Source organism: Heptranchias perlo, chromosome 4 (assembly GCF_035084215.1).
Source record: "Heptranchias perlo isolate sHepPer1 chromosome 4, sHepPer1.hap1, whole genome shotgun sequence".
Lineage (NCBI taxonomy): Eukaryota > Metazoa > Chordata > Chondrichthyes > Hexanchiformes > Hexanchidae > Heptranchias > Heptranchias perlo.
In genome coordinates this window covers 29,758,587-29,784,596 of record NC_090328.1, presented here as the reverse complement: position 1 = coordinate 29,784,596, position 26,010 = coordinate 29,758,587, and the positions used below count along the sequence as shown (strand labels likewise).

General features: G+C 40.1%; 1 protein-coding gene and 1 long non-coding RNA gene across 2 annotated transcripts in view; one reads left to right on the top strand and one right to left on the bottom strand.

Moving 5' to 3' along the window:
- iqgap2 (IQ motif containing GTPase activating protein 2) overlaps positions 1-26,010 on the top strand; it is a 330,491-nt gene that overhangs the window by 260,296 nt on the left and 44,185 nt on the right. The window contains exons 29-30 of the mRNA XM_067982692.1: positions 906-1,138; positions 12,659-12,791. Coding sequence (XP_067838793.1) covers positions 906-1,138; positions 12,659-12,791 — 366 coding nt within the window. The remainder of the gene's footprint in view (positions 1-905; positions 1,139-12,658; positions 12,792-26,010) is intronic.
- The window catches only part of LOC137320821 (uncharacterized), an 83,505-nt gene continuing 72,983 nt past the window's right edge, over positions 15,489-26,010 (bottom strand). The window contains exon 3 of the long non-coding RNA XR_010962652.1: positions 15,489-15,662. This is a non-coding gene — a long non-coding RNA (uncharacterized lncRNA). The remainder of the gene's footprint in view (positions 15,663-26,010) is intronic.

The following is a 26,010-nucleotide window of genomic DNA, read 5'->3' as shown; positions in this document are numbered from 1 at the left end:
AAGGCATGTTTGTGGCTTAGTGCTGCAAAACCTGTTTCTTGCACAACACCATGTAAGGACTGCATTTTGAAACCGGAAGTTACAAATCAGTATGTAACCAACTCTGAATTAACTGCATGTAGAAACCGAACACCTCAATTTTTAAGAGTTTGCCCAAAAGCTTATAGGTGGTAGTTTAGAAAATTTGGGAAAGGGTTCAAAAGTCATATTTGTAGTTTGAAATGTTGCAGTTTCAGTTGCATGTTGCATGCATTATAGAAGTATTGTATTTAAAGAATAGTTTTTAATTGTGCTGCATTAATTTATATAATAAAAAAATTATATAATCTCTGAATAATTTGAGTTTGTATGTCATGGAAATGAAAACCTAACCATGTGTTCAGTCTGTTGACAGCTTATGGCTAATCCGCTCTGCTTTACACGCAGTTCTGCCTTAGGTCCTTACATCAAGAATCATGTTTCAGATGCATTACTGCCGAGTTTCTTATTTCATCAGCTTATTTTGCAGAATAACTTTCTAGCAAGGCACCTGAACAGGTCTGCTTAAGTGTACATAACTAACCCAATAAGCATAAGTACTGCAAAATCATACTCTACATGGCAGTATGAGATTCTGAAAGTGAAAAAGCATATTTGAGATTTTACAAGCTGAAGGCCCTGAATTTTTTTGCAATGCATTTGATGCATACCTGGAAATTTGCAATGCAATGTGGATCATTACAAAGTTATAATGTTGATTATTAATTCTAGGCAGCTGGTCTGTGGAGCAACGTCGATTTAAAGGTGGGGGTGGTGGGGAGAGATCTTTTATATTAATTTTAGAAAGGGACCTAGCTCTTGCTTATTTTTAAATTATCTAAAAATATTTTCTAAGTGATTTTAATATTGCCAATTGCTGTTTGTAGATTGTGGGCAACCTTCTTTACTATCGCTACATGAACCCAGCGATTGTTGCACCTGATGGATTTGACATCATTGACATAACAGCTGGTGGCCAGCTCCATCCTGAACAACGGCGGAACTTGGGCTCAGTGGCAAAAGTCCTACAGCATGCTGCTTCAAACAAGCTGTTCGAAGGAGAAAACGCACACTTATCATCTATGAATAGCTACTTATCACAGACTTACCAGAAATTCAGGTAAATTGCAATATATAGAACCTGAAATGAAAATCTTGATTTTTATTATTTTTAAATGTGCTTTTTCAAAATAGAAGGAAATTGTCTGAGAAAATGTTTTTATAGTGAAGTAATTCTCACGGGTTGCAAAAAAATTTGGGAGTTATCGGTTTAGGATGAATACATATTTTAAAGGAACCTTTATGCTGATTTTTGATTAACTGTGTTCTGGAGTACTGGTGTAAGAATAGCGTGACCTATAATTCGAGAACAAAATTGGATTGATTAGAATAGAGTTTCTGTGATGAGTGGATAAATGTTCCCATTCTGCAGTTAATTGGAAAAGAAAGCGTAAAAAAATGAGAATTGTGCAGTGTTTACTGATTGGAGATCTGCTACTGTCACATCGCTATCAGTGACACGGCATTACTAATACAAAAACCGAGCAAGGAGGACAGCATTGTGGAAGAAAGGATAGCCAGCTCTGGGCCGTTTTACAAGATGTAAGAGTCCTAAGAGGGTTCGAATTAAGTCTTGTACCTCTGTTACATTGGCAGTTATAAGCTCAGACTCTGGATTTCTGCTCCATTCTTGTCTCTAAATGTCACCTACAATGCCGCCACATATGTAAGGTGAACTGGATCAAAATTGAGGGGAGGATCTGACTCATGTTGTCTAATTTACACTGAACATTTGGCATTGAGCCAAAAATGCAGTGCATAAAATAACATTTCAGGCATATCAGTAAGTATTGCTTGATTTACTTTGTGCATGAACTTAGCTGCATGGTTAGAATCATAGAATAGTGTAGCTCAGAGGGAGGCCTCTGCTGGTTCTCTGAAAGAGCTAGCCACCTAGTCCTATTCTCATACCTTTTTATATTTTTACTTTATCAAATATTTATTAATTTCCCTTTTAAAAGCTATTACCAATTCTGTTTTTAGTATGAAATTGCATGTCCTAATAATCTTCAGCATTTTTTAAAAATCCTCTTAAATGCTTCTGGTGATAAATGTATGTTCCCCAGCTACCAGACCAAGAAAAGTAGCATTCCTGTTTACCTTATCAAAACACTTCAAAACTTTAAGCACCTTGATTAGATCTCCTCTTGGCTTTCTCTGCTCTATGAAGAGAGTCCATGCCTCCAATCTCTCCTCATTACAAAAGACCGTATACCTAGTATCATTTTAGTGGATTTCTTCTGCACACCCCTCCAATGTCTTGATATTTTTTCCTAAAGTAGAGCATCCAAAACTGGACACTGTATTCTAACTGTGGCTAACCAATGATTTCTGTAGGATTAGCGTTGTAGTAACATGCTTCCTAAAGTAGGGCGTCTAAAACAGGACACGGTATTCTAACTGCATATCTGTCCAGCCAGTGATATGTATAGATGTAGCATTGCCCCTTTGCTTATGTACTCTATGCCTTTATTTATAAAACCTGAGACCAAACCACTCTGTTCTATCCTTGAATGAACTTCCTATCCTTCCTGCCACATTCCCGTCAATACCAGGCACCTTTATTTTATCAACAAGCCTCCCATGTGTAATTTTATCAATACCTTTTTTAAATATTCACATCCGCACTGCAATTCCTTTATCAATACACTCCATTATTCCTCACAGAACTCACAAATTTGTCAGATATGACTTGCTTCTTTACAGATCAATGCTGATTGTCCTTAATTAACCCTAGTTATTGATACCGATCATCCCAATTATTAAAGGTATCAATAAGAAGGAAGCAAACAAGCTATTTATCTGGACAATAAATATAGGACTAGATTCATAAGCGTCAAGCAAGGTTGGAGATTAGAAAATCTTTGTTCCTCAAAATAGGATAGAGGATATATCTATGAAATAAACTCCCAGAGAAGATACTTGAATAGGTGTCTATTGGCTTCTTTGTAAAGGAGCTGAATTGATACATCTGTTGAAATTGAGAGTTGTAGAGATATTTAACAATCCTGCTTGGTTTTTTTTTTAAAACAGGTGTTTGGGGAAGCAAATTATTATTCCTTGAAGTAGAGGATCAGCTGGTGATTTGGGAGGGAGGTCCATGATGCAGTCACTATACACAGGTTCTGATGAAGCAGGCTCGACGGAGTGAATGGCCTTATGGAACTGAGTTTTCTTGTGTTTTTAAAGTAATGATGACATGATTAAAAGTTTCATGTCATCGTTACTTTAAAAAAAAAATTCAAATTTTAGATCCAGATATAGTTACATTTTATTCTGGGCTTGTTGAGGGAAGTGGGGAGAAGAAAAGAGCTTAATAGGAAAGTACAGGACTGGAAAAGACTGTTGTTCATCTGACCAGTCGCAACAGAAGAAAACACCTTCCGTAAACATTTACAAATTGACTGGACTTCAGTAGATCTGTGTACAGAGGACAGCAGGCCAGTGTGCAGAAACTGGTCAACAATTTTGACAATCTGGTTCTCCAGTACCTCACCTCCTTCATGTGTAGTTTTAATTGCGGTGTGTCAGCAGGCTATTTAACTGTGAGAGAGGGTATCATGTACTGAGCTGATTCTGTCCTCAGCTGGCATTGACCCATTCACTTTGCAGCAAGGAGTTGTTGAACAGCAATTACAGGCAGGATTTGTGGCTCTGTTCCACAACCCCCAACCTGGGAACACCGAGGTCAGTTGTAATACCTTCCAGCGCTGATCTGGACGAGACCAGCTGACTGTGTAAAGTGCAGGGATCATCCTAATCTGTGTGGCTCAGGATGACTCACCAGGGGAGTCCAAAAGAAAATAAACCCTGCCGGTCTGCTGTGCTACAATCATGTTCACAGGACAATCTTGTCTCATTTTAGTCATTAAAAATCTTGTAGATGCTGGAGAGTGGCACTCTGCACATAAGTGTACATGCCTGGAGCTCTGCCTTCCCCACACTCAGTGGTGTAAAGGGCAGTGAAAATACAACTTCCTGCTCGTATTGCTGTGACAAAAACAAAATGAAGTGGTATTAAACTGTTTCTGGCTGCTGCACTTGATCTTCTATTTATAGATGGATCTTATGACCCCATCATATTGATGTGTGGTGTTATGATGTAATCTTAGCACTCTGCTGGCCCATGCACATTTTCTGCAGGTGAGTAATGCAGTGCAGTTTAAAATGGGCTGAAAATTATACAAACAGGTTCCGATAATCCACGATGGAACTGATTGCTTCCCTCTCAGTCATCTGGGACTTTTGTGAATGACTGGACCAATGGTCTATCTCCTTAACCAAAGAAATTTAAGCATAGAGAAAGAAACTGAGCAAACGGTAGAAAAAGAAATAGGGTAAATTAGAGTCAAATTAGATACAGAAAGAGAAATAGAGAGGAAAAGAAAGATTGGATTAAGAGAGAGAGTAAAAAAAGAGACAAAGGAAAAGTAAGAAAAAGAAATGTAAATTTTAAAAACTTCAAGAAACGATTTACTACCTGCAGGAGTGAGACTCCACAGTTTCAATTGGTTCCTTTCTGGGCCCCTAAGGTTGAGTGGCCTGTCAGGACTATTAATCACCCCATTAATAGGGTCCTTTTGCCATGAAATAGCAGGCGTAACTTTCTGTGGTGAGTTTAATACATATTTATGGTGCAAATCCACCATTTTCTTGACATGGGGAGGTTGGCAGCGCGATCCCGTTTTTGTGAGGCGGTGCAAATCGCCCAGCAATTTGTATCTCTCCCCCGCTACAAATTGCTGGGCTTTTACACACTAATAACAGCATGCGCCATTATTTTTCCAGCAAACTGTGGGCCAATGTTTTGAAGGGAGTTCATTTATATAGCACTCTTAATGTAGAAAAAAACACCCAAGGTGTTTCATAGGTGTAAGAAAAAAAGGAACACCCAGCAAAAGAGAGGATTAGTTTGGGTAATCAAAAGCTTTGTCAAAGAAGTGGGTTTAAAAGAAGGCAGGAAGGTGGAATCACGGAAGGAGTTTAGGGAAAGAATTCCAGAGTGTGGAGCCTAGGCTGATGTAGGCACGGCAGCCGTTGGTGGATTGAAGGGAGGGGGTTAGCACAAGAAGCTAGAGTTGGAGGAACAGAGTGTTCGAGGGAGGGAGGGAGGGAATGGTAGTAGTGCTGGAGGAGGTTACAGACATAGAAAGGAATGAATGCATGGATGAGAATTTTACATTTAAGAGTAAATGTAGCGCAGTGAAGGCAGGGGTGATGGATGAACGGGACTTGGGTTGAATAGGATACAGGCAACAGAGCTTTGGATAAGCTGAAGTATGTGGAGGGTGAAAGATGGGAGGTCATCCAGGATTGTGTTGAAGTTATCTAGCTTCGAGGTGACACAGACATGTGTTAAGGTTCCAGCGGCAGATAGGCAGAGGTAGGAGTGGAGGTAGTTGATGTTATGGAGATGGAAGTCTTTGTGATGGTGAGGGTATGGAGTCAGAAGCTAAGCTTGGGGTTGAACAGCATCCTGAGGGTGGAAACAGTCTGGTTCAGGCTAAAAGAGTGTTCAGGAGGGGGCTGGAATCTGTGCTGAGGGTACAAAGTTTGTGGCGGAGCTAAAGGCAGTGGCTTTGGTCTTCCCAGTCTTTAGTTGGAGGAAATTGTGGGTCATCCAAGGCTGGTTTTTGGACAAATAATCTGTCGGCACAGAAGCGCTGGAGGGATTTAGAGACCGTGGAGAGGTAGAGCTGAGTGTCGCCGGCACTCGTGGAAACTGCCCTGATTTCTGTAGATGATGTCGCTAAGAGAAGCATGTAGATGAAGAGGAGGATGCCAAGCATAGTTTTTTGGGCAGCTGCAGAGGTGACGGAGCGGGGTCTGAGAAGTCATTGCTAAAGATGCTTTAATTACAATCTGATAAGTAAGAGTGGATCCAAGTAAAAGGTTAAGTTGTCTTCTCTTTACAGATGCTGATTGAACTGCTATTTGTTTCCAGCATTTTCTGTTGTTTTTATTGCTGAGTGTTATTTGAAGTGAATTCCCAGATGTCTGCCTGAACTTAACTTCTCCAACTACATTATCAAATTATGCTTTTTATAGTCCTTTGGGAAACATTAGGATGATTAAGTGAAACAATTTTGTTCTGTTTCTTCACCAGTTTCCTGGTACTGTGATACTATTGTTTTAGACATTAAACTAAAACTTTCAGACTCTCTTGCTATCACTTGAGTGAAAGCACAGGTCATTATGTCCATGTGGTGAAATGTTGGCAAATGGCTGACCGAGCTAGAGTGCAAATAGGCATTGATATGGATCGTATGGTGGATAAGGAAGTAGGAAAAATGAACACAAAATGAGGCCTTAAATGTTCGGTCTATTTTCTCAAAGAACAGGAAGCATGGAATGGAAAGTGGTTCTGTCAAGCCCATTCCTTCCACAAACCTTGTTCAATTTGCAATTTCTTGGACTCTACCCCAACTGTTTGTTCTCATGAAGAAAAACTTCCTTAAAACTTCTCCCTGATCCCTGAAAGTTTTTGAGGGGACTCAGAACATCAGTCTTGCCTTACCTATATTAATTCAAGTCAATAACTTGCTTTTCACAGATGACATGTTTATGGTTCCAGCAGCACAGGAACCATTGTGCTCCAGGGATATTTGATCTTGTTTCTATACTCATAACCTCTGGTCTCAATCTTAACCAGATATTTGTTGAGTTTCTTTTAAAAGGAATTAATGAACACAGTATTTATTGTAATTACTAGGAGTCTGTTGTACATACCCTTGAATTTAGGGAAAATTTCTTCAGATCTCCATTGTTGAGAATGTCCTTGTATCCTCCAGTTCTGTGCTCGTTGTCCAGAAATGTCTCAAATTTTATTGGTTTTAAAGATACAGTTTGTATGTTGGCTGATAATAGAAATTCATTTGTTTTTTACAAACAATATTTTCTCCGTAGTGTGACCATCCACATACAATGATCAGTTCTGAGCAGAACTGAGTTTTGTATCCATGGTGGTAAGATTTCCTTTTTCATCTTGATTATGTGGATGAGTTGCCCAACTAAACTTCAGATGCTTGGCTATGCTCAAATCATCTTTCTTTGGGAAAACTCTGACAAAGCTAATGAGAAAATATATAGTCAGTGCAACCATTTTACAATTCCATCATTTTAAAAGACTCCAAATGTTTTGTAACAAATAATACTGTTTCAGAACTTGCTAACTTAACCTTGGATAAGAATACTAACTTTTCCTGTTTTTCCTGAACTGGCAAAATCTCAACAAATCAAGATGTTGGCTGTATTCAAATCTGGTAATGACCTCTAAGTAACTTGCATGAATTTTACTGCACTAAGAAATGCAAGGAAAAGTTCAGTGCTTATGAAACTTGCAAGCTGATGTGATACGTGACTGTAGTAAACACCAGTTGTGTGTTCGAAAAGGATTCTTTGAAACTTTAAGCAGAAATTCTGCATTTCTCAAACATTTAAATGATTTCTTTGAAATGGGCAGCATTTGTTTGTGTTCTGGGTAAATGTTTGTCTTTACTGTTGGGATTTCTTGAGCTTGGCTACCGTGAATATTTTCCCCTAATATGTCACACTTGTTACATTAAACTACTGATGCAACGTTGTAGCTCTACTTCTGTGACACATGAAGGAACGGAAATCATGTATTTACAAACGTCTAAAGAAATTAGATAAAATACGCTGAAACCTTGGCTTTTAGATTCTTGTTAACGTGAAACCAAATTTATTAAACAGTCTGAGAAAAAGTACTGCTATTGGTGATGAACTTGGCACGACACATTCTGAAATCAAGTATGAATAACAAAGGTTACCAATGCAAGCCAGATTTGTGTTTGTTTTTCCCCAAAAGATTCAGTTTCTTATATAGTGGGGTGGAGCGGGGAAATACAATAATGTTAAAAACGAATCATGAGAAAAGTAGCAGCCTTTTATTTTCCAGACTCTGACTCACTGGATTAATCAAAAGGTTTTTGTTGGAAACTCAGCTGGATAATGGATAGAGAACTTTTGTAAAAATTATTAGATTATAATTCAGAGGTAGAGTTTTTTTTTGAGGAGGCAGCTATGTGCACACCAGATGTTGTACATGGTTAGTAACTGCTTTTCATGGGAGTGATTGTTCTTGGAAACTCTTTTCAGAACAAACTGACCAGTTTACTGGGAAATTTTAATTTTGCACAGATTTTTTTTTATTTAACAGAAAGTATTTGGACTGTGGTGATCAATATAAATGACACTGTAAAGTGAAAAACTGCTATTGCAAAGTAACTATAGCATGACTTAATATATAACCATTAGCAGAAATCTAATACAAAAGTAGATAGGTTCACATTCTATAAGTCAAGGTTTAAGGAACTAGTACAGAATACAATTAATTAAGTTGTTCTCTCCCTGCACCTAAACTACTTTTATACATTCAGGTCCATCTGTTGTAAGTGATCAGTGGCAACTGCAAATGTGTCCTGTAAATTAATCCTGATATAGAAATTGCAGCACTTTGATGGAAGAATAGATATTGGGATAAATTTTAGCTAGTTCTCAATGTCTAGTTGTGCAACCTGTATCATATATAAACACAGCTCCAGTAATTGGTTATTGCTGATAGATTTAATTAGTGTTCTTATAATGCAATAATGAGGGAGTTCAAAATCCTGCCTTCTCCTTGAAGTCTCTCTCTATCCAACAAGCTTCAATCTCTGCATCAGCTCAATGGCCTGGATCAATCCTGAGAATATCACTGACAGGAGTCTTAGATTAGTACTGTAAATTCTCACATATATGCTCTCATCTTCTAATTGCTTTAGTTTCACTGGCATTTGTAGATCACTTCCCGAATGACTGAGCATCTCAGCACTTAGACTGCCTAGGGATCACAGTTTCATCCTGCCTGAAAATGAGCTTTCTATGGTTTCCTTGGTATGTCTCAACAGAGTTAAAGTTGCATATTCTCAGCAGTAAACTCTGGATAATTCCCACAAAGATTCCCAATGTAATGAGATGAAGAGTGTAGCTGGATTATTGGGACAACACCATAAAATTAAATTTTGTATTCAACAGATGCAGTGTTCAGATTGTATGGACTCGGCATTTAGCATTTCTACATTGTCCACATCATCTTAAGCAGTATAGTATAACCATAAAGCTCCAAAACTAAGGGAGGGTAGGCTCGAGTGGCAACAATGATTAGATGACAGAGCAACCACTGGGAGACACCAAAGAGTTGAATGTATACTTAAAGATCTGCACATGAATTCTATGGGGATTTTGTCTGAGGATCACACGTGATTTAGAGATATAGATTTGAGCTCTTTTTTTCAGAGTAAGCCTGTCCAGCTATTTTTTGCTCCCTTTATCAGGGCTAACTTACATTATAAGCTGCATTTACAGAACTAGTTTGATTTGAATTCACAGCTCTTTCATTAACACTTTATTTTCCTCAATAAGTTATGTTTACAACATTGCAAGCAAAAGATAGTTTGGAAAAGAGCAACAAGGATGATTCCAGGACCTTGAAACTTAGTTATGAGGATAGGCTGGTAAAACATTTAACTTGAATGTTTGGTCAATCTATTGTCCTCCGCTGCCTTGCCTCCATTGTTCAACTCCCTGGGACTACCCTTGCAGTGGTTCAACTCTTGCCTGTCCCAGCACAAACAATGCATCTCCAGCAATGCTGTCTCTTCTTGTCCCTCCAGAATCCCCTAAGGATCTATCCTTGTCCCCTCTTCCTCATCTATACAGAGATAGAACACAGTAATAATAGCCACTTCTACCTCTATCACTTCCTTTGACCCCATAACTACCTCTACTGTCAGACTGTCTGTCATTTCTTGCAAATCATAGAATGGTTACAGCAAGGAAGGAGGCCATTCAGCCCAGTGAATCCGTGCCGGCTCTATGCACGAGCAATCCAATTATTCTCACTCCCCCGCTCTACCCCCGCTGCAAATTTTTTTCCTTTCAAGTACTTATTCAGTTCCCCTTTAAAGACCATGATTGAATCTGCCTCCACCACCCCCTCTGGCAGTGCATTCCAGATCCTAACCACTCGCGGTGTAAAAAAAAAGTTTTTCCTCGTATTACCTTTAGTTCTTTTGCCAATCACCTTAAATCTATGACCTCTGGTTCTTGACCCTTCCGCTAATGGGAACAGTTTCTCTCTATCTACTCTGTCTAGACCCTTCATGATTTTGAATAGCTCTATCAAATCTCCTCGCAATCTTCTCTGTTCCAAGAACAACAACCCCAGCTTCTCCAGACTATCCACGTTACTAAAGTCCCTCATCCCTGGAATCATTCCAGTAAATCTCTTCTGCACTCTCTCTAAGGCCTTCACATCTTTCCTAAAGTGTGGTGCCCAGAACTAGACACAATACTCCAGTTGTGGCTGAACCAGTGTTTTGTAAATGTTCATCGTGACTTCCATATTTTTGTACTCTATGCCTCTATTTATAAAGCCCAGGATGCTTTTTTAACTGCTTTCTCAACCTGCCCTGCCACCTTCAATGATTTATGTACATATATCCCCAGATCTCTGTTCCTGTACCCCTTTTAGAATTGAGCCCTCTAGTTTATATTGCCTCTCCTCATTCTTCCCACCGAAATGTATCACCTCGCATTTTTCTGAGTTAAATTACATCTGCCACGTGTCCGCCCATGCCACCAGCCTGTCTATATCCTCTTGAAGTCTATCACCATCATCCTCACTGTTTACTACCCTTCCAAGTTTTGTGTCATCTGCAAATTTTGAAATTGTGCCCTGTACACCCAAGTCCAAGTCACTTATTTATTTTTATATATATATATATATATATATCAAGAAAAGCAGTGGTTCTAGTACCGACCCTCGGTGAACACCACTGTACACCTCCCTCTAATCCGGAAAACAACTATTCGCCTATACACACTGTTTCCTGTTATTTAGCCAATTCTGCATCCATGCTGCTACTGCCCCTTTTATTACATTGGCTTCACTCTTGATGACAAGCCTATTATGTGGCACTTTATCGAATGCCTTTTGAAAGTCCATATACACCACATCAACGGTATTGCCCTCATTGACTGTCCTTGTTACCTAATCAGAAAACTCTATCTAGTTAGCAAATAAACATTGGAAAGCATGAAGCCATCTTATATAGCCCCCACCATAAAATCTGCTCCCTTATCACTCCATCACCTTCCCTGGCTATGCTTGGTCTGAACTAGGTTGTGTGAAACCTTGGTGTTCTGTTCAACCCAGAGACGAGCTTCAAACCTCACATCCTATGTATCCCCAGACCACTGACTTCGACATCAGCAACATTGCTTTTCTCCGTCCCTGCCACATTCTTGCTGCTGCTGTGACCACGTCTAGACTCAATTTCTCCAACATCTTCCGTACCAGCCTCCCATTCTCCAGCTTTCCTTATCCTAAACCCCACTCGCCCATCACCCCAATCACACTGATCAATTCTGGCTCTCACCATCCTCATCAAATTGCTCTATTGCTTCACCCTAACTTGTTTCTGCAACTTCCTCCAGCCTTGTATCCACTCATGCAATATTTGGATCTCCAACTCTGGCCTTCTATCCATCCCCTCCCCTTGACCCACCATTGGTGGCAGAGCCTTTAACTGCCTTGGCTCTAGTCTGTGGAATTCGATCCCTAACCGCCCCCCCCACCTTTCTACTCTCTCCATCTTTCAAAGTCGTCTTAAAATGCATCTTTTTTGGGAAAGCTTTGTCACCTCTTCTAACTTTCTCACTGGCCCAGTATCCATTCCTTTATTCAATTATATCTGATGTTTTTGTTCCCCCCCCCCTCCCCACCACCCCCTAAAAAGCACCTTGGCCTCCAGGAGAAATTATAATGCAAATCCAGTAGGAATAGTGATTGAGTGTGGTCTCTCAATGCATGATCCACTCCTTTTAGTGTGCTGTAACCATTAATTTGCCTAGCCAATGATCATTTAAATCTGTGCCATACATTTAGAACTAAGTTGAGCACAATGGAAACACGTTCATGACTTGGTAATTGATGGCAACATCTTAATGGAAAAAAATAATCTTCCAGTGTAAGCAGAACCTGAGATTTCTAATGTTCTTTGCAACAGCTGTTATAATGTTATTTCTTCCAGGCACTTTTTTTAAATTATAAAAAAAATTATGGTTAGCCCCAACGAGCTGACTTGGCAAAATGGTCAATATAAAACATCAGTATGTTCGAGACGCTGTCCTTTTTGCTGATAGTGTCTGTCAAGAAGATGACACTGAACCACAGGAGTTTACTGTCATCTTTAATTAGAGGATTTTAGTGAAAGTCTGTTGTATCCACTTTTCACAGTGACTGAATTTCTGTCTGTTTAGCTTGGCTAGTTGCTAGCTATTTGATAAGTTATATTTAGAAGACTTGATATGAGTTCTGAACTACAGCTGTAGTGAACCAAGATAATTAGGAGTCCTGACATTGTAGTAGATTTTGCAGTAGCTGTTACACAGCAATTTTAATCTTAAAAATAGCATCATTCAAAATTAGAAAACTATGTAGTGATGGAATGCTAATGAGCTCTCCCTTGTGATTGTCTGGCCCCTTACCAATTACTTGTTTTTCCACCTCTTGCAGGAATTTTTTCCAGTCAGCCTGTGATGTGCCAGAACCAGAAGAAAAGTTTAATATTGATGAATACTCTGACATGGTGACACTAAGCAAACCAGTTATTTACATCTCCATTGAAGAAATTATAAACACTCACTCGGTAGGTGTTAACAATTTGGAAAAGTCACTTAGGAGGAAATACTTTGATTTTTTTTAAAGGAGATGGAATGGTGTAGATATGGTCATTGCTGAAACAAAAACTTGCAATTATACAGTGCCTTTAATTAAAAATGCTTCACAGAGGCATAATCAGACAAAAATGGACACCGAGTGAAAGAAAGATATTAGAATTGGTGACCAAAAGCTTTGTCAAAGAGTTGGGTTTTAAGGAGCATCTTAAGAGGTGGAGAAGCTTTAGGGAGGGAATTGCAGAGCCTGGGGCCTAGGTGGCAAGGCACAGCTTTCAATTATGCAGTAGAGGGATGCACTAAAGGCCAGAGAAACAGAGTTTGGGAGGGGTTGTAATGCTGTGAACATTACAAAAATAGGGAGGTTATGAAGTCATGAAAGGATTTTAAAAACAGATAAGATTTTCAAATTTGAGGGTGTGGGTGACTGGAAGCCAATGTAAGGGATGATGATGAGCACGACATTGTGTGGGCAGTATACAGGCAGCAGAGTCTTGGATGAACTAAAGTTTATGGTAGAACAGAGGGCACCAGGAGGGCATTGGAACAGTTGAGTCTGGAGATGGCAATGACATGGATGAAAGTTTCAACAACAGAAGTGGGGCATAGGTGGGTCATGTTAGAGATGGAAGCTGGCATCCTTTGTGATGAAGATATTGGGTCTGAAGCTTTGCTCGGATAAGAAAAAAAATGTAATTAAATATTTGGTGTCTTTCGTTTCATTGAACTGGCTTCAATTATATGTGCTGTAGCCAAAATAAGTTTGTCATTAATGGTAAAAAAAACATTGAAATACTTTTATTTCTACTGCTTTAAAGAAGTGATGATATATTGGGTATATGTTGGCTCACAGTAATCCATGTTGTATAAACTACTTGGTACTTGCAAGTATGTGCAGTTTTGGAGAATGCAGTTCCTTTTTCAGAGAAAAATAACAGTAGCTCTGGGCGATAACTGCATGGGAAGCCCCAGCACTACTGCGATGGAAAGTGATATCAGAAGCATCCTTGGATCACTGCCTTCCTGCGCCCTGTCTTGAGTGACACTGGTGGAGTCCTGATTGGCAGGTACCCACTCACCCACCTAGTCCTTAAGAGGTGTTTGGGCCAAAGGAACTAGTGAGAAAATAAAGGGATTTGTACCCATTCTGAGTGGGGAAGTGGAGAGTTTCAAATGTAATAATATTCATCTGTGTGAATGGCGTTTGGGTGCAATCAGCTTGCTGTAGGAGTAAATATAGATAATTGTGGTGCTTGTTTAATCTAAAGGACTGTGCAAAAAAAAAAAGTTTGCCAAACTCCCTTGTTTTGGAGTGCAAGAGGTCCTGTTTCTTTTGAGAAGTTTATGCCTTTTCAAGACTCTAAAATGATCTTTTTTAAAAAATATTTTGCCAGTTTCCAATTCATCTCAAACTGGACATGTTGCAGCTTTTTGAATGGGTTTGGTTTGACGAATGAAACATCTCATTTGTCTGTTTGTTATTCATTTTAATTAAACACAGCTTGCTTTGTGTGGATCAATCTGCTTTTAACTAATTCTAGTTTATCCCGACTGCTGGTGGAACTCTTATTCTACACCTTCAACACCTCGAGACTCGAATTCTCCAACGCTATCCTTGCTGTCATCCACCCTCCATAAATTCCAAATTGTCCAAAACTTTGCCGTCTGCATCGTGTCTCAAACTGAGCCCCACTCACTCCCTGCCATCATGCTTCTTGACCTGTGCCAACGCTATATAAATGCAAGTTGTTGTTGTTTTGGCTCCCTGAACCCCGTCAGATTGAATTTAAATCCTTGTATCCAAATTCTTCCATAGCCTCGCCCCTCCTTGCCTCTGGAACTTCCCCACCTACATCCTCTGACTCTTCTGGCCTCTTGTCTATCCCTTCCACTCTACTCCACCCCACCCAGCCTTTAGCAGCTTTAACCCTATTCGTAGGAGTTCTTTTCTCAAATCTCTCCATCTCTTTGTCTCCCTCGGCCTTTAAAAGCTTTCTTAATGCACTTGTCTTTGACCAAGCTTTGAGGTCACCGCTCCTGGTACTCCTGCAAAGGCTCAGCATCCACTCCTTTTCACCTCTGTCCAGTGCTACATTAATGCATGTTGTTTTTCCTGTTGCTTATCCTTTTTGCTGAACTCGCAATATATCCCACAGTCTGTGCATCATCTCCCTCTACTGCCACAGAATTGTAAAGAACATCTGGGACAGAAAAAAGCTTTGTCTTCCTGTGTTTATATTCGCTATCATTTCTCTTAAACCTTGTGCTAATTGTCAGAAGACTCCATAAAGCTCCATGGAATGCATATAGCCCTGCATTTTATTGTGCTGGCTCTGAGGGACAACTCTGTGACCATGATGTACTCATAATGTACAGAAACTGCCGAGTGTTCAGCAGATGTAATTTTCCTAATTGGCCTACAAATACTCCTTTATTCAAATATGGATAACAAACATATTTTCCCCTATAAACTCCTGCATTGCAACAATCGTATGCCACATGATATCTCCCCCAACTTGCACTGGTTCAGGATTTGCACCTCCTTTCTTCCCATTGATAGTTCTACCTCTATTCTGCACCAAGACAAAGTTGTTCAACTCACCATTTTATCAGTTAATATTCCCACAACTCATTAATTGCTAAACATTCAACTTTATTAAATGCTGTCTTTTCTAATCTGTTTAAAGAATTCTTCTGAGATTTTTTTGCTCGTTTCTGCATTTGATATGCTGGAATCGGATTGTGGTTTGCTTCCATGTTCAATTCTTCAATCGAAATGTGATTCCACATTTTTCCAATTAATGTCCTGCATTAAGCTCCTTGACATCCTTGCTGCTTGGTTCCTGTGGGTCAAATTTAAAAATTGCACATCCATCAGGGGAATAAGCCATGCTGGCAGATAATGAGCACAGAATCAGAGATTGCAAAACATCCCAGCACCTTTCCTCATTGAGTGATGCACTTACTTCTGTCCTGCCTTCCTGTTCATGACCGGATAAGAAGAACTTGGACTCTTCCATCACAGTGAAGGAGGTCCAGAAGACAATAAGGTCCAACACTTGACATGACACCGAGTGGATTTTTATTTAAAAACACATTGTTTCTGGAAGTAATTTAATGGATAGCTGACTTGTCAATGTACTTTCCAACGGTGCCTCTTCCATTTAATTGTAACGAATTACCACGTTGTTCTGTACAGAGAGCTAATATCTTTCCCAGATGGGATTAAAAAAGGTTTGCCCATCTAAGTGTTTCCTGTGGACCAAAATTTTAGCTAAATTCCTCATTTTAAGCAGAATAATATAGATGCCAACCCCCTAGTCACGTTGCCATATATCCCTTCCTAAGCACTTCACTCATCTGGCCTTTTGTGCATATCGCCTCCCCCCGCCACCTCCCCTTTGCCCTACTGTTGGCGGCAGAGCATTCAGTTTGCTCAGTTCTTCTCTTTGGAACTCCCTATTTAACCTCTCCACCTTTTTTTAAAAAAATTAATTAATTAAAAAAACCTCAAGACCCATCACATTGACCCAGCTTCTAGTCACCCCTCTTTCCTGGCTCAGTGTGCATTCTCCTTACACCTATTTGTGAAGCACCTTGGGACATTTTCTTATATATGGTGTGCTATATAAGTTCAAGTTGTTATAAATACCGACACTGCTCGAGAGCAAGATGCCCCTCACTAATAAGCACATGAGGTATGGACACACATTTTTCTTTAGAAGTATAGGGTAGTGTCCTATTCAGCTGTTCTTTAAAGTGGATATCCTAAACACTTGAAAAATATATTAATAAGTTTATTACAGGAACTAACTTTATAAATTAGTATTCTTCAATACATTTCTTTAGGTAGAAGATTCCAGTTGACGACATTACTTTGTTAGAACACCCTAACCACATCCACTGTCGGTTTGCTCTGTCCTTTACAATGGTCTGACACAGTCAGCAAGTGAATGAGTTGACACACTGGGGTTTAATGTGTGGGTGTAGTTAACGCAGCTGTTCATTGCCAAAGCTTCTATTTTTAGAATATGCCTGCTGCTTTGTTTAAAAGGATTTTGAATGAACATGATAAAAGATCATTGTGCTGTGAATTAATTGACAATTTCAATTCTGCTGTTTTATTTCTGCATCAATTTTGTTTAAATAGGATGACTCATTGAATGATTTTACTTGCTAATTCTCACCTTCCCCCATTGCCTTTGATTTTCTACATGTGGTGAGTTGGAGTTCCACAAGTGCTGGCAGTACTCCAGTATCTTGACCAAGTGACCATTCTTCATGTGTGAGCTTATACAGTGAGTGTTGGCAGGCCATTTAGTGTATTGGCAGGTCATGTAGTGTATTTTAAAGAAGAAAAAAAATCAATGTTCTTAACCAGCTACTGGGAGATGCAGGAGCATACTGGGGAGCACCTGTCTTTCTAACTTTTCCCTGTCTGTAGGAGGCACTTGACCTCTGCTCAGTAGCTCCCACAGAAATGTATTTGAAGCTAGGACTCAGCAGTTTGGAGCTTCAAACTCATGTCCTACCACTGCCAGCGCATTGATGTTCCAATAGGCTGTGCCACTAAACCACCCACTGTTATGTTTTCCCAATTTTGTACATCCCAAGGTTGAATGCAGCCTCTTGGTACTCATCCTCCTGAGGATGCATGCAGCCCCTTGCCCCCAACGTGGCACAGTGATCGGAGATGCTGTTTGAACTCTGGGGCTTAATTAATTGGGAAAAAAAATAATATGCAATAATATTGAGTCGTCATTTTCTCCTCTATGCTTCTGATGGTTCCTCCCATTGTGTTTCCATCTTGAACCCTCCTCCCTCACTTTAGCGCCTTCCCAGACCCAAGGCTTGCAGCCTCCCTTTTCCTGCTCGAGTACGTATACATTGGAAAGCAGTGCTCTCTCCTGTGCTCACCATTGCAACGAAGGACACAGATCCAGGGAATGTTGTTCTGAGGCAGGTCTATCTGGCCTCCCTTCATAAATACAAGCCACCATTGCAATAATTAATAGATCAGTTTGAGTGAAACAGCCGATCATAACTGTACATCTCAATCGCCTTCCCTAGATCCACCTTGCTTCAAGCTTAACAAAGCACATCTGGTGCAAAAGGAAGAAATCATTCTCATTGAATGTCCTGGTCATTGCCCACATCATTTGAGCACACAAATACTAGTGACTGGAGTGGTGCGAAGGAGTTTCATGCATGCTATCATTTGGTGTGAAATTCTTAATGGCTGAAAGTCTGAATTTTATCGACATATGGTTGAAGAAAAATTTTGATTAACTTTATCGTGAGGCTGCTGAACTAATACTGTGTGGATACTGCTGAGAAATTAATTTAGTCCAATCTGTGGACACCTAACACAGACTCAATCAGTACTGCTCCTTTGCATTTCTATGTCGAGATGTGCTAGACCAGTGCGGGAAGGGATGCCTTCCTGCCCAAGTTTCATTTCCTCTTTCAGACAATTCAGCAGGGACTGAAGGGAAGCTTGAGAAGAAGCTGAGAGTGGTCACAAGTAGCACAAATTGCTCAGTGGGGATTGGTGAATTTGAATGCCATTTGGAGCCAGAATTGAAAGTATGATCCTTTGGTTGGGAATACATTACTATGTCAGAGCCATCACTATGTTACATGTTTTAAATCCTGCTGAAATTTACCAGGTCTTCCCTGTGGGTCTGAGCCACGGTTTAAGTTGATTAGAACTATGGCTGTAAAAACACATTTTCTTACCATTGGCAGTAACCTAGCCAACCGAAGCAAATAAATCTTAAGCAAAGTGTATGTAATTCTTTAAACTAAAATAGTCAGAAGAAACCTGGAGCAGGTTGTGAATCCTGGTCTAGTGGAACCTTGCGATTTAAAATAGTTGTCCTTTGAAATTGTTTCCTTCCCATATTGCTGTACACAATAGTCCTGTGTATAAATGTTTGGATCTTTGCCAGTCTGTCTGTGCAGGTTCTATAAAAACATGGAATTTATTAGAACTGAAGGTTTCCTCTTAAAATTGAGTGATAATGTATCGGTTGTGAAACACCGTACTATTCCAACAGTATAAGGTCAGCAAAATGTATGTGTATGGTATCTGAAAGGCAAGGACATGTCATTTTTAAACATGAAGGCATAACTCAATAGAACTTGCTTTTTTCTTCTAATTTCCCTCTGATGAAGGCAAAGATTAATGCTGGGATGTGCTTCCACAGGTACCAGGGCCCTTATCCATTCATGTCTGAGCTAGACACTGAGTATTATCAGGCTGTTGAGTTGGCTTAGCCAGGCTGATCCTGATCCTATCTTCTCCTGACATCCACATGCACATTTTTAGCAGGGGTCATTGGATAAAGATCCAGGAGTAGCAGCACTGGCTTTTTTTTCCTTCCCCAACCCAGAGTACTTCACTGGCTGAGATTAATGAATTCAGCACAGACCAGGGATTTAACTGATTTGTATGGCTCAGAATCAGACATTGCTACACATTTACTCAATAGCCTGACAATACTTAGTGTCTAGTTCAGACATAAATGGATAAGGGTCCTGGTACATGTGGAAGTACATCCCAACATTAATGGATATGTATTCAAATTGGAAGTGACTAGTGGTGTCCCGCAAGGACCTATGCTGGGGCCTCAACTATTCACTATATTTATTAATGACTTAGATAACACAATGGTGAGTCCTATATCCAAGTTTGCCAATGGAACAAAGATAGGTGGCATAGTAAGTAGTGTAGATGGGAGCATAAAATTACAAAGAGACATTGATATATTAAGTGAGTGGGCAAAACTGTAGCAGATGGATTTCAATGCAGGTTAAAGTGTGAGGTTATCCATTTTGGACCAAAAAAGGATAGATCCAAGTATTTTTTAAAATGGTGAAAAGCTTGGAACAGTGGAGGTCCCAAAGAGATTTAGGGGTCCACATACACAGATCACTAAAATGTAGTGGTCAGGTACAAAAAATTCTCAAAAAGGCTAATGGAATGTTAGCCTTTATATCGAGAGGGCTAGAATATAAAGGGGAGGAGGTTTTGCTACAGCTATACAAAGCTCTGGTTAGACCACATCTGGAGTACTGTGTACAATTCTGGGCGGCGCACCTTAGGAAGGATATATTGGCCGTAGAAAGGGGTGCAGTGCAGATTGTAAACTTGGCTTGTGTTCTCAGGAATGTAGAAGGTTAAGGGGATTAAGAAGATTGAGGTTTTTAGGATGTTGAAAGGAATTGATAGGGTAGATAGAGAGAAACTTTTTCCGCTGGTGGGGGAGTCTAGGACAAAGGAACATAAACTTAAAATCAGAGCCAGGCCATTCAGGAGAGAAGTTAGGAAACACTTCTTCACACAAAGGGTGGTAGAAGTGTGGAACTCTCTCCCACAAAAAGCAGTAGATGCTAGCTCAATGAATCATTTTAAATCAGAGATCGATAGATTTTTGCTAGCCGAGGGTATTAAGGGATATGGAGCCAAGGCAGGTAAATGGAGTTAGGATACAGATCAACCATGATCTCATTGAATGGCGGAACAGGCTCCAGGGGCTGATTGGCCTACTCCTGTTCTAATGAGCCAATTAGGAGAAGTAAACTTGCACTTTCTTAACCTTCCTCTTTTCTCGTGCAAATGCTTTTGTTGGGGGGAGAGAGGGAAGAAGCAGAAATAAATTGCCATTTGAAAATGATATTATCTTGATCTCTCTGGAGATATGACCATTTTCTTCGGTGGTGAAAGAACAAAATCTATGTATGTTGTGTCGAGTAAAAATTCACTGAGTGGAAATGACCTGTCTGCTTGAATTATCGTTGACACCTTTCATGAATCGGGTGGTATAACGGCCACCTGCACAGATGCATCACACTTATCATTCATTGCATTTGTTATGTCCTGTTGAATCTGTAGATGAAATGCAGAAGCATTCTATTGCAAGTCTCCAGTTATCCATTTAATGATATAAGCAAAATTGATTGTATTTGGCATCTTCTGTATTCTCCCCACACTGAGTGAGTTCCAGCATGCCAGTGGCAATCCAATGTATTATTGAGGACCAGCATTATCATATGTTTTGGTTTTTGCTTCCCCAGATTTAGGAGATGGGACCATTGGCAGTGAAAAGTAATTTTGCCATACGATGTTAGAGCATTACCTAGGGCTCTAGGATGACCACTAATGGTTGTAGCCAGTTTAATCCAAACAGGTTATACACTGTATAATATTTAGTTAGTTCAGGCTGCTTTATAAATTTTGGTTCATATTCAATCATCTTGCTAAACAGTGAAGTATCTTTTGGGGAAGAAGGACCACCACATTCTCATTTGGCCTGTTTATTGCCTCATCAGTTTCCTGCTGATCCCACTATCTACATTATAATATTGCGCATTGTAAATAAATTATGGTGCTACTAACATGGATTCCTGTTTGTAAATGCATAGTTTGATGATCACTGCAGCACACTGAAGGCAGATGACACCCAAGACAGCATGGCTCCATATTTAATGTATATATCGCCTGAGTGTTTAATGACCCTCAGTTTAGTTGACAATTAAACAGCACCTCTCCCAACCGAGACTAAATTGCTTTGCAGTCCAGTTTCATGCCATATCCAGCTCCATTAAATCAGCTGAAGCAGTGGTCTCTTCAATTCAGCTCAGCCATCATGGTTGCTTTTGTCACCAATATTGCCAGTGAAAGAGAGGTCCAAATTTGAAGCACTGGCCGCTGTGATTCGCCTCTTTCTCATTATGCTTGTGACTGCACAGAAATGCAACTGGCCCTCCACGCCCTCCCGGTGCAGTGGAGGAAAGTAGTGATACTGTGGCTGGGGAGGGAAACGTGGCTTGATCCTACTCCCACTGAGAGAAACTTGGTCCTGAGCGAGAGAGAAATTAAACATACAGCCTGCCCCTTCACTGTAATGTTAACTACCCGTCCCCCACTCCCCTACTCTCCTCTCCACTGAGAATCGAAGTGGGTTCCAGGGCTGGGGAGGGGGAAGGCGTAGTTCACAACTCCCCTCCCTCCACTGAAGATTTTCAAGGCCAAGGTGGAGGGAAGCACTGTCCACTGCCCTCAGCTGAGAAAGAGGGAAACGCAGACTTCTGCACTGTCCCCTGCTGAGGTGAAATTGTGATTTGCTCCCTTCTCTTTCCACCTTCCCCACCTGCCTTCCTCCTTATCTCATCATTTGTGTTGAGTTTGAATGTCCTGCCTGCAGGGTGGGACTGCCAGGTCTCTTATTTGCTCCTCTGCCATTGACAACCACTAATATTGTTCCTACTGTGGTCTATTGTGATGCTTGTTCTACCTCCTGTATGAACAGCTACCATCACCAATATTAACAGATGGACCCCATGGTGCTGTTTTCTCATTGAATTCTCCAAGAGGTTTTATTTCACTCACTTGGAATTCTGGAAATTGTTGTTGGTATGTGTGTCCCAAAAGAATCATCTTTGGATCTGAAGCCGGAAGCTGCACACGCCATTTTGCTGTGTATGTGCACAAATCATATTGGTAATTGGTTGCTGATCAAGCCCATTAAATCTTTTTAATAATTTTGTACCGTTAAATCCCAGAAAGGTCGACCACTTTATAACGCAATGTCTTGTGTTTCAAACATGTTGAGTCAAGTTGTTTACATTATGGACATAAGTCAATTTTTTTCTTCCTTATTAGTTAAATGTTTAATTGCCTATTTTTCTCCTTTTTAATGGGTTATTTGCTCAAAACGTTTCTCCCATTTTAAATTTTCTCCCAAACACAGCAAAATATAGATTTCAAAATGGCTTCTCCTCAACCTACTACATAACCTTAAAAGAAAAAGTCTTGTGGAACATATTTTAAAAAATTAACAAAAAAAACAAACTTGCTCATAACCTTGGCTCCAACAACTTCTCTGCCCACCTTTCTGAAATAGCACAATATCTCCCATCAAGCCTGTAACCATCCTGTCTGGGAACACCCCCTACTTTGTTTTTCAATCCCCATTCACCAGCTGATTCTTTGTGTTCAGAGGCCCAATGTAAACGATGTGCAAGCACAGGAGTCCACCTCTGATGTGAAAGATTATAATTCCTCAAGTGCCACTATGCTGCTGGCCTTCAATGCACCCCTAAAGGCCTTTTGTACTTTTCCACACGAGACCAGGCACTCTGAAGTGCTGCACTTCCAACCTAGGTGCCTCGCTCAAATCCAGGCCTAGCCGAGTGCCTTAATTCCCTGCTTAACTCCATTTTTTGTCCATCAGCAAAACCACAAATCAACTAGTGTATGTGTACGAGTTTGCCATTCGACCCAAAAAAGGGCTTTTACACACAGGTTTCCAGCTTACAATTATATCTGTATGAGCTTGCCTCATATTTGGGTTGCTATCCAAGCCACCTCTAAGTTTGCTTTGCCAGGGAATGCTTATGAAAGTTGATCAGTTTTCTGGTTTGGTTTTAGTGGCTTTTTTTCCAAAGATATAAACTAGGACCGTCTGCATTTTATTTTGACTTCTTTAATAAACTCCGTATGTCTATTGCATATTTCCCTTCAATGTACTTGCTGTCCCACTTCTTCCAAGCTCAAAACATCATTACTCCTGTACCTGTGCAATGGTGCTTTACATTTCTAAGCAAGCCAGACCACTGATTTATGTGCAAGCTGCTGCAAGTAACTCGGGAAACAGTTTTCATGAATTATAATTGCAAAGTATGAGTAACTAGTGTATGCTTCTCAGCCAATCCTTTAAATGCATATTCTTAATTTATTAGGGCTTTGCAAATAATGTTGCAGTCTTTGCTTTCTGCTTCATGTCAATATAAACCAGTGCTAGCTACAGTGCAAAATGTAGAACAAGAGTGTTTAGGTCCTGCATTAGAAGGTAATGACCTATAAAATAAAAAATGTAGCTAAGTTTTGGGGTTTCCTTGTAAATATATTCTCTTGTGTATTTTTGTGGTAAACTTTCCTCAGCATTTACTGAGCACAGCTTTATTTTTACCACATAAATGTTATAGCTGCCACAGGGATCCGGTGAAAATGACATTAGTCTGACGATAAAAGAAATAGGAGATGAGAGTACAGGTCAGAACAAGGTAAGGAATAAGGGTACCCTAGACGGTCAGGGAACAAATACAGTTATAGAACATGAGTACAAAATGACTGTTGAAAATAAAGTGAGGGGAACTATTATTAAAACAAACTGAATTGCCTGTACAGCAATGTGCACAGCATCTGAAACAAAACGGAGGCAATAATTCACAGCGATGAGCCAGATGTAATAGTGATAACTAAAACATGGCTACATAAAGAACAGGAAAATATTGCAGGATATATCTTATTTAGAAAGGACAGGGAAGGAAGGAGGGGGAGTGAGGTAGCTGTACTAATTGGAGACAACATAATGGCAATAGAAAAAGGGGACATAAATAATATAAAGATAGAAACAGAATCCATACGGATTGAGACAAAGGATAGAAAGGAATCAATCACGTTAATAGGTATATTTTACAGACCACCTAATAGTGGAAGAGAAGTGGAGGAAGAAATATGTAGGCAAATCTATGAAATGAGTAAAAACATCGAATAATCATCATGGGATATTTCAACTACCCCCAAATAAACTGGCAAGAGGTAGGGAAAGGGGAATGGAGTTTTTAGTGTGTACATAACTCCTTTCTTACCCAGTAAGTGAGAAGCCCAACAAGCGAGGAATCACTGTTGGATCTAGTAATGGGAAATGAACTGGAGCAGATAAGAGGAGTAAGTGTAGGGGAACATCTAGGCAATAGCAATCATAATATAAGAAATAGGAGCAGGAGTAGGCCATGCGGCCCCTCGAGCCTGCTCAGCCATTCAGTAAGATCATGGCTGATCTTCTACCTCAACTCCACTTTCCTGCCCTATCCTCATATCCCTTGATTCCCTTAGTGTCCAAAAATCTAATGATCTCAGTCTTGAATATAGTCAACGACAGAGCATCCATAGCCCTCTGGGGTAGAGAATTCCAAAGATTCACAACCCTCAGTGAAGAAATTTTTCCTCACCTCAGTTCTAAATGGCTGACCCCTTATCTTGAGACTATGATCCCAAGTTCTAGACTCTGCAGCCAGGGGAAACGGCCTTTCAGCATCTACCCTGTCAAGCTCTCTAAGAATGTTATACGTTTCAATGAGATCACTTCTCATTCATTTAAACTCCAGAGAATATAGGCCCATTCTACTCAATCTTTCCTCATAGGACAACCCTCTCATCCCAGGATTCAATCTAGTGAACCTTCGTTGCACTGCCTCTAAGGCAAGTATATCCTTCCTTTTGGTAAGAAGACCAAAACTGTACACAGTATTCCAGGTGTAGTCTCACCAAAGCCGTGTACAATTGCAGCAAAACTTCCTTACTCTAGTGCTCCAACCCCATGCAATAAAGGCCAACGTACCATTTGCTTTCCTGTTGCTTGGTGTACCTGCATGTTAATTTGCTGTGTTTCGTGTACAAGGACACCCAAATCCTCTGACTACCAACATTTCTTAGTCTCTCACCTTTTTAAAAAATATTCTGCTTTTCTATTCTCCCTACCAAAGATAATTTTACATTTCCCCATGTTATATTCCATCTGCCACTTTCTCACCCACTCACTTAACCTCTCCATATCCCTTTGCAGCCTCTTTGCATCCTCCTCACAGTTTACTGTCCCACCTAGCTTTGTATCGTCAGCAAACTTAGGTACATTATCCTTGGTTTCCCCCCCCCCCAATCTAAATCATTGATATGTATTGTTAACAGCTGAGGCCCAAGCACTGATCCTTGCGGCATCCCACTAGATACAACCTGCCAACCTGAAAATGATCGGTTTATTTCTACTCTGTTTTCTGTCCATTAACCAATCCTCAATCTATGCTAATTTGAGCACTAATCTTGTGTAACAACCTTTTATGTGGCACCTTATCGAAAATACAAATATACTACATCCACTGGTTCCCTTTTATCTACCCTGCTAGTTACACTCAAAAAAAAACTCTAATAGATTTGTCAAACATGATTTCCCTTTCATAAAACTGTGTTGACTCTGCCTAATCATATTATGATTTTCTAAGTGCCCTGTTACTATGTCCTTACTAATAGATTCTAGCGTTTTCCCTACTATTGATGTCAGGCTAACTGGCCTATAGTTCCCTGTTTTATCTCTCCCTCCTTTCTTGAATAGCGGAGTTATATTC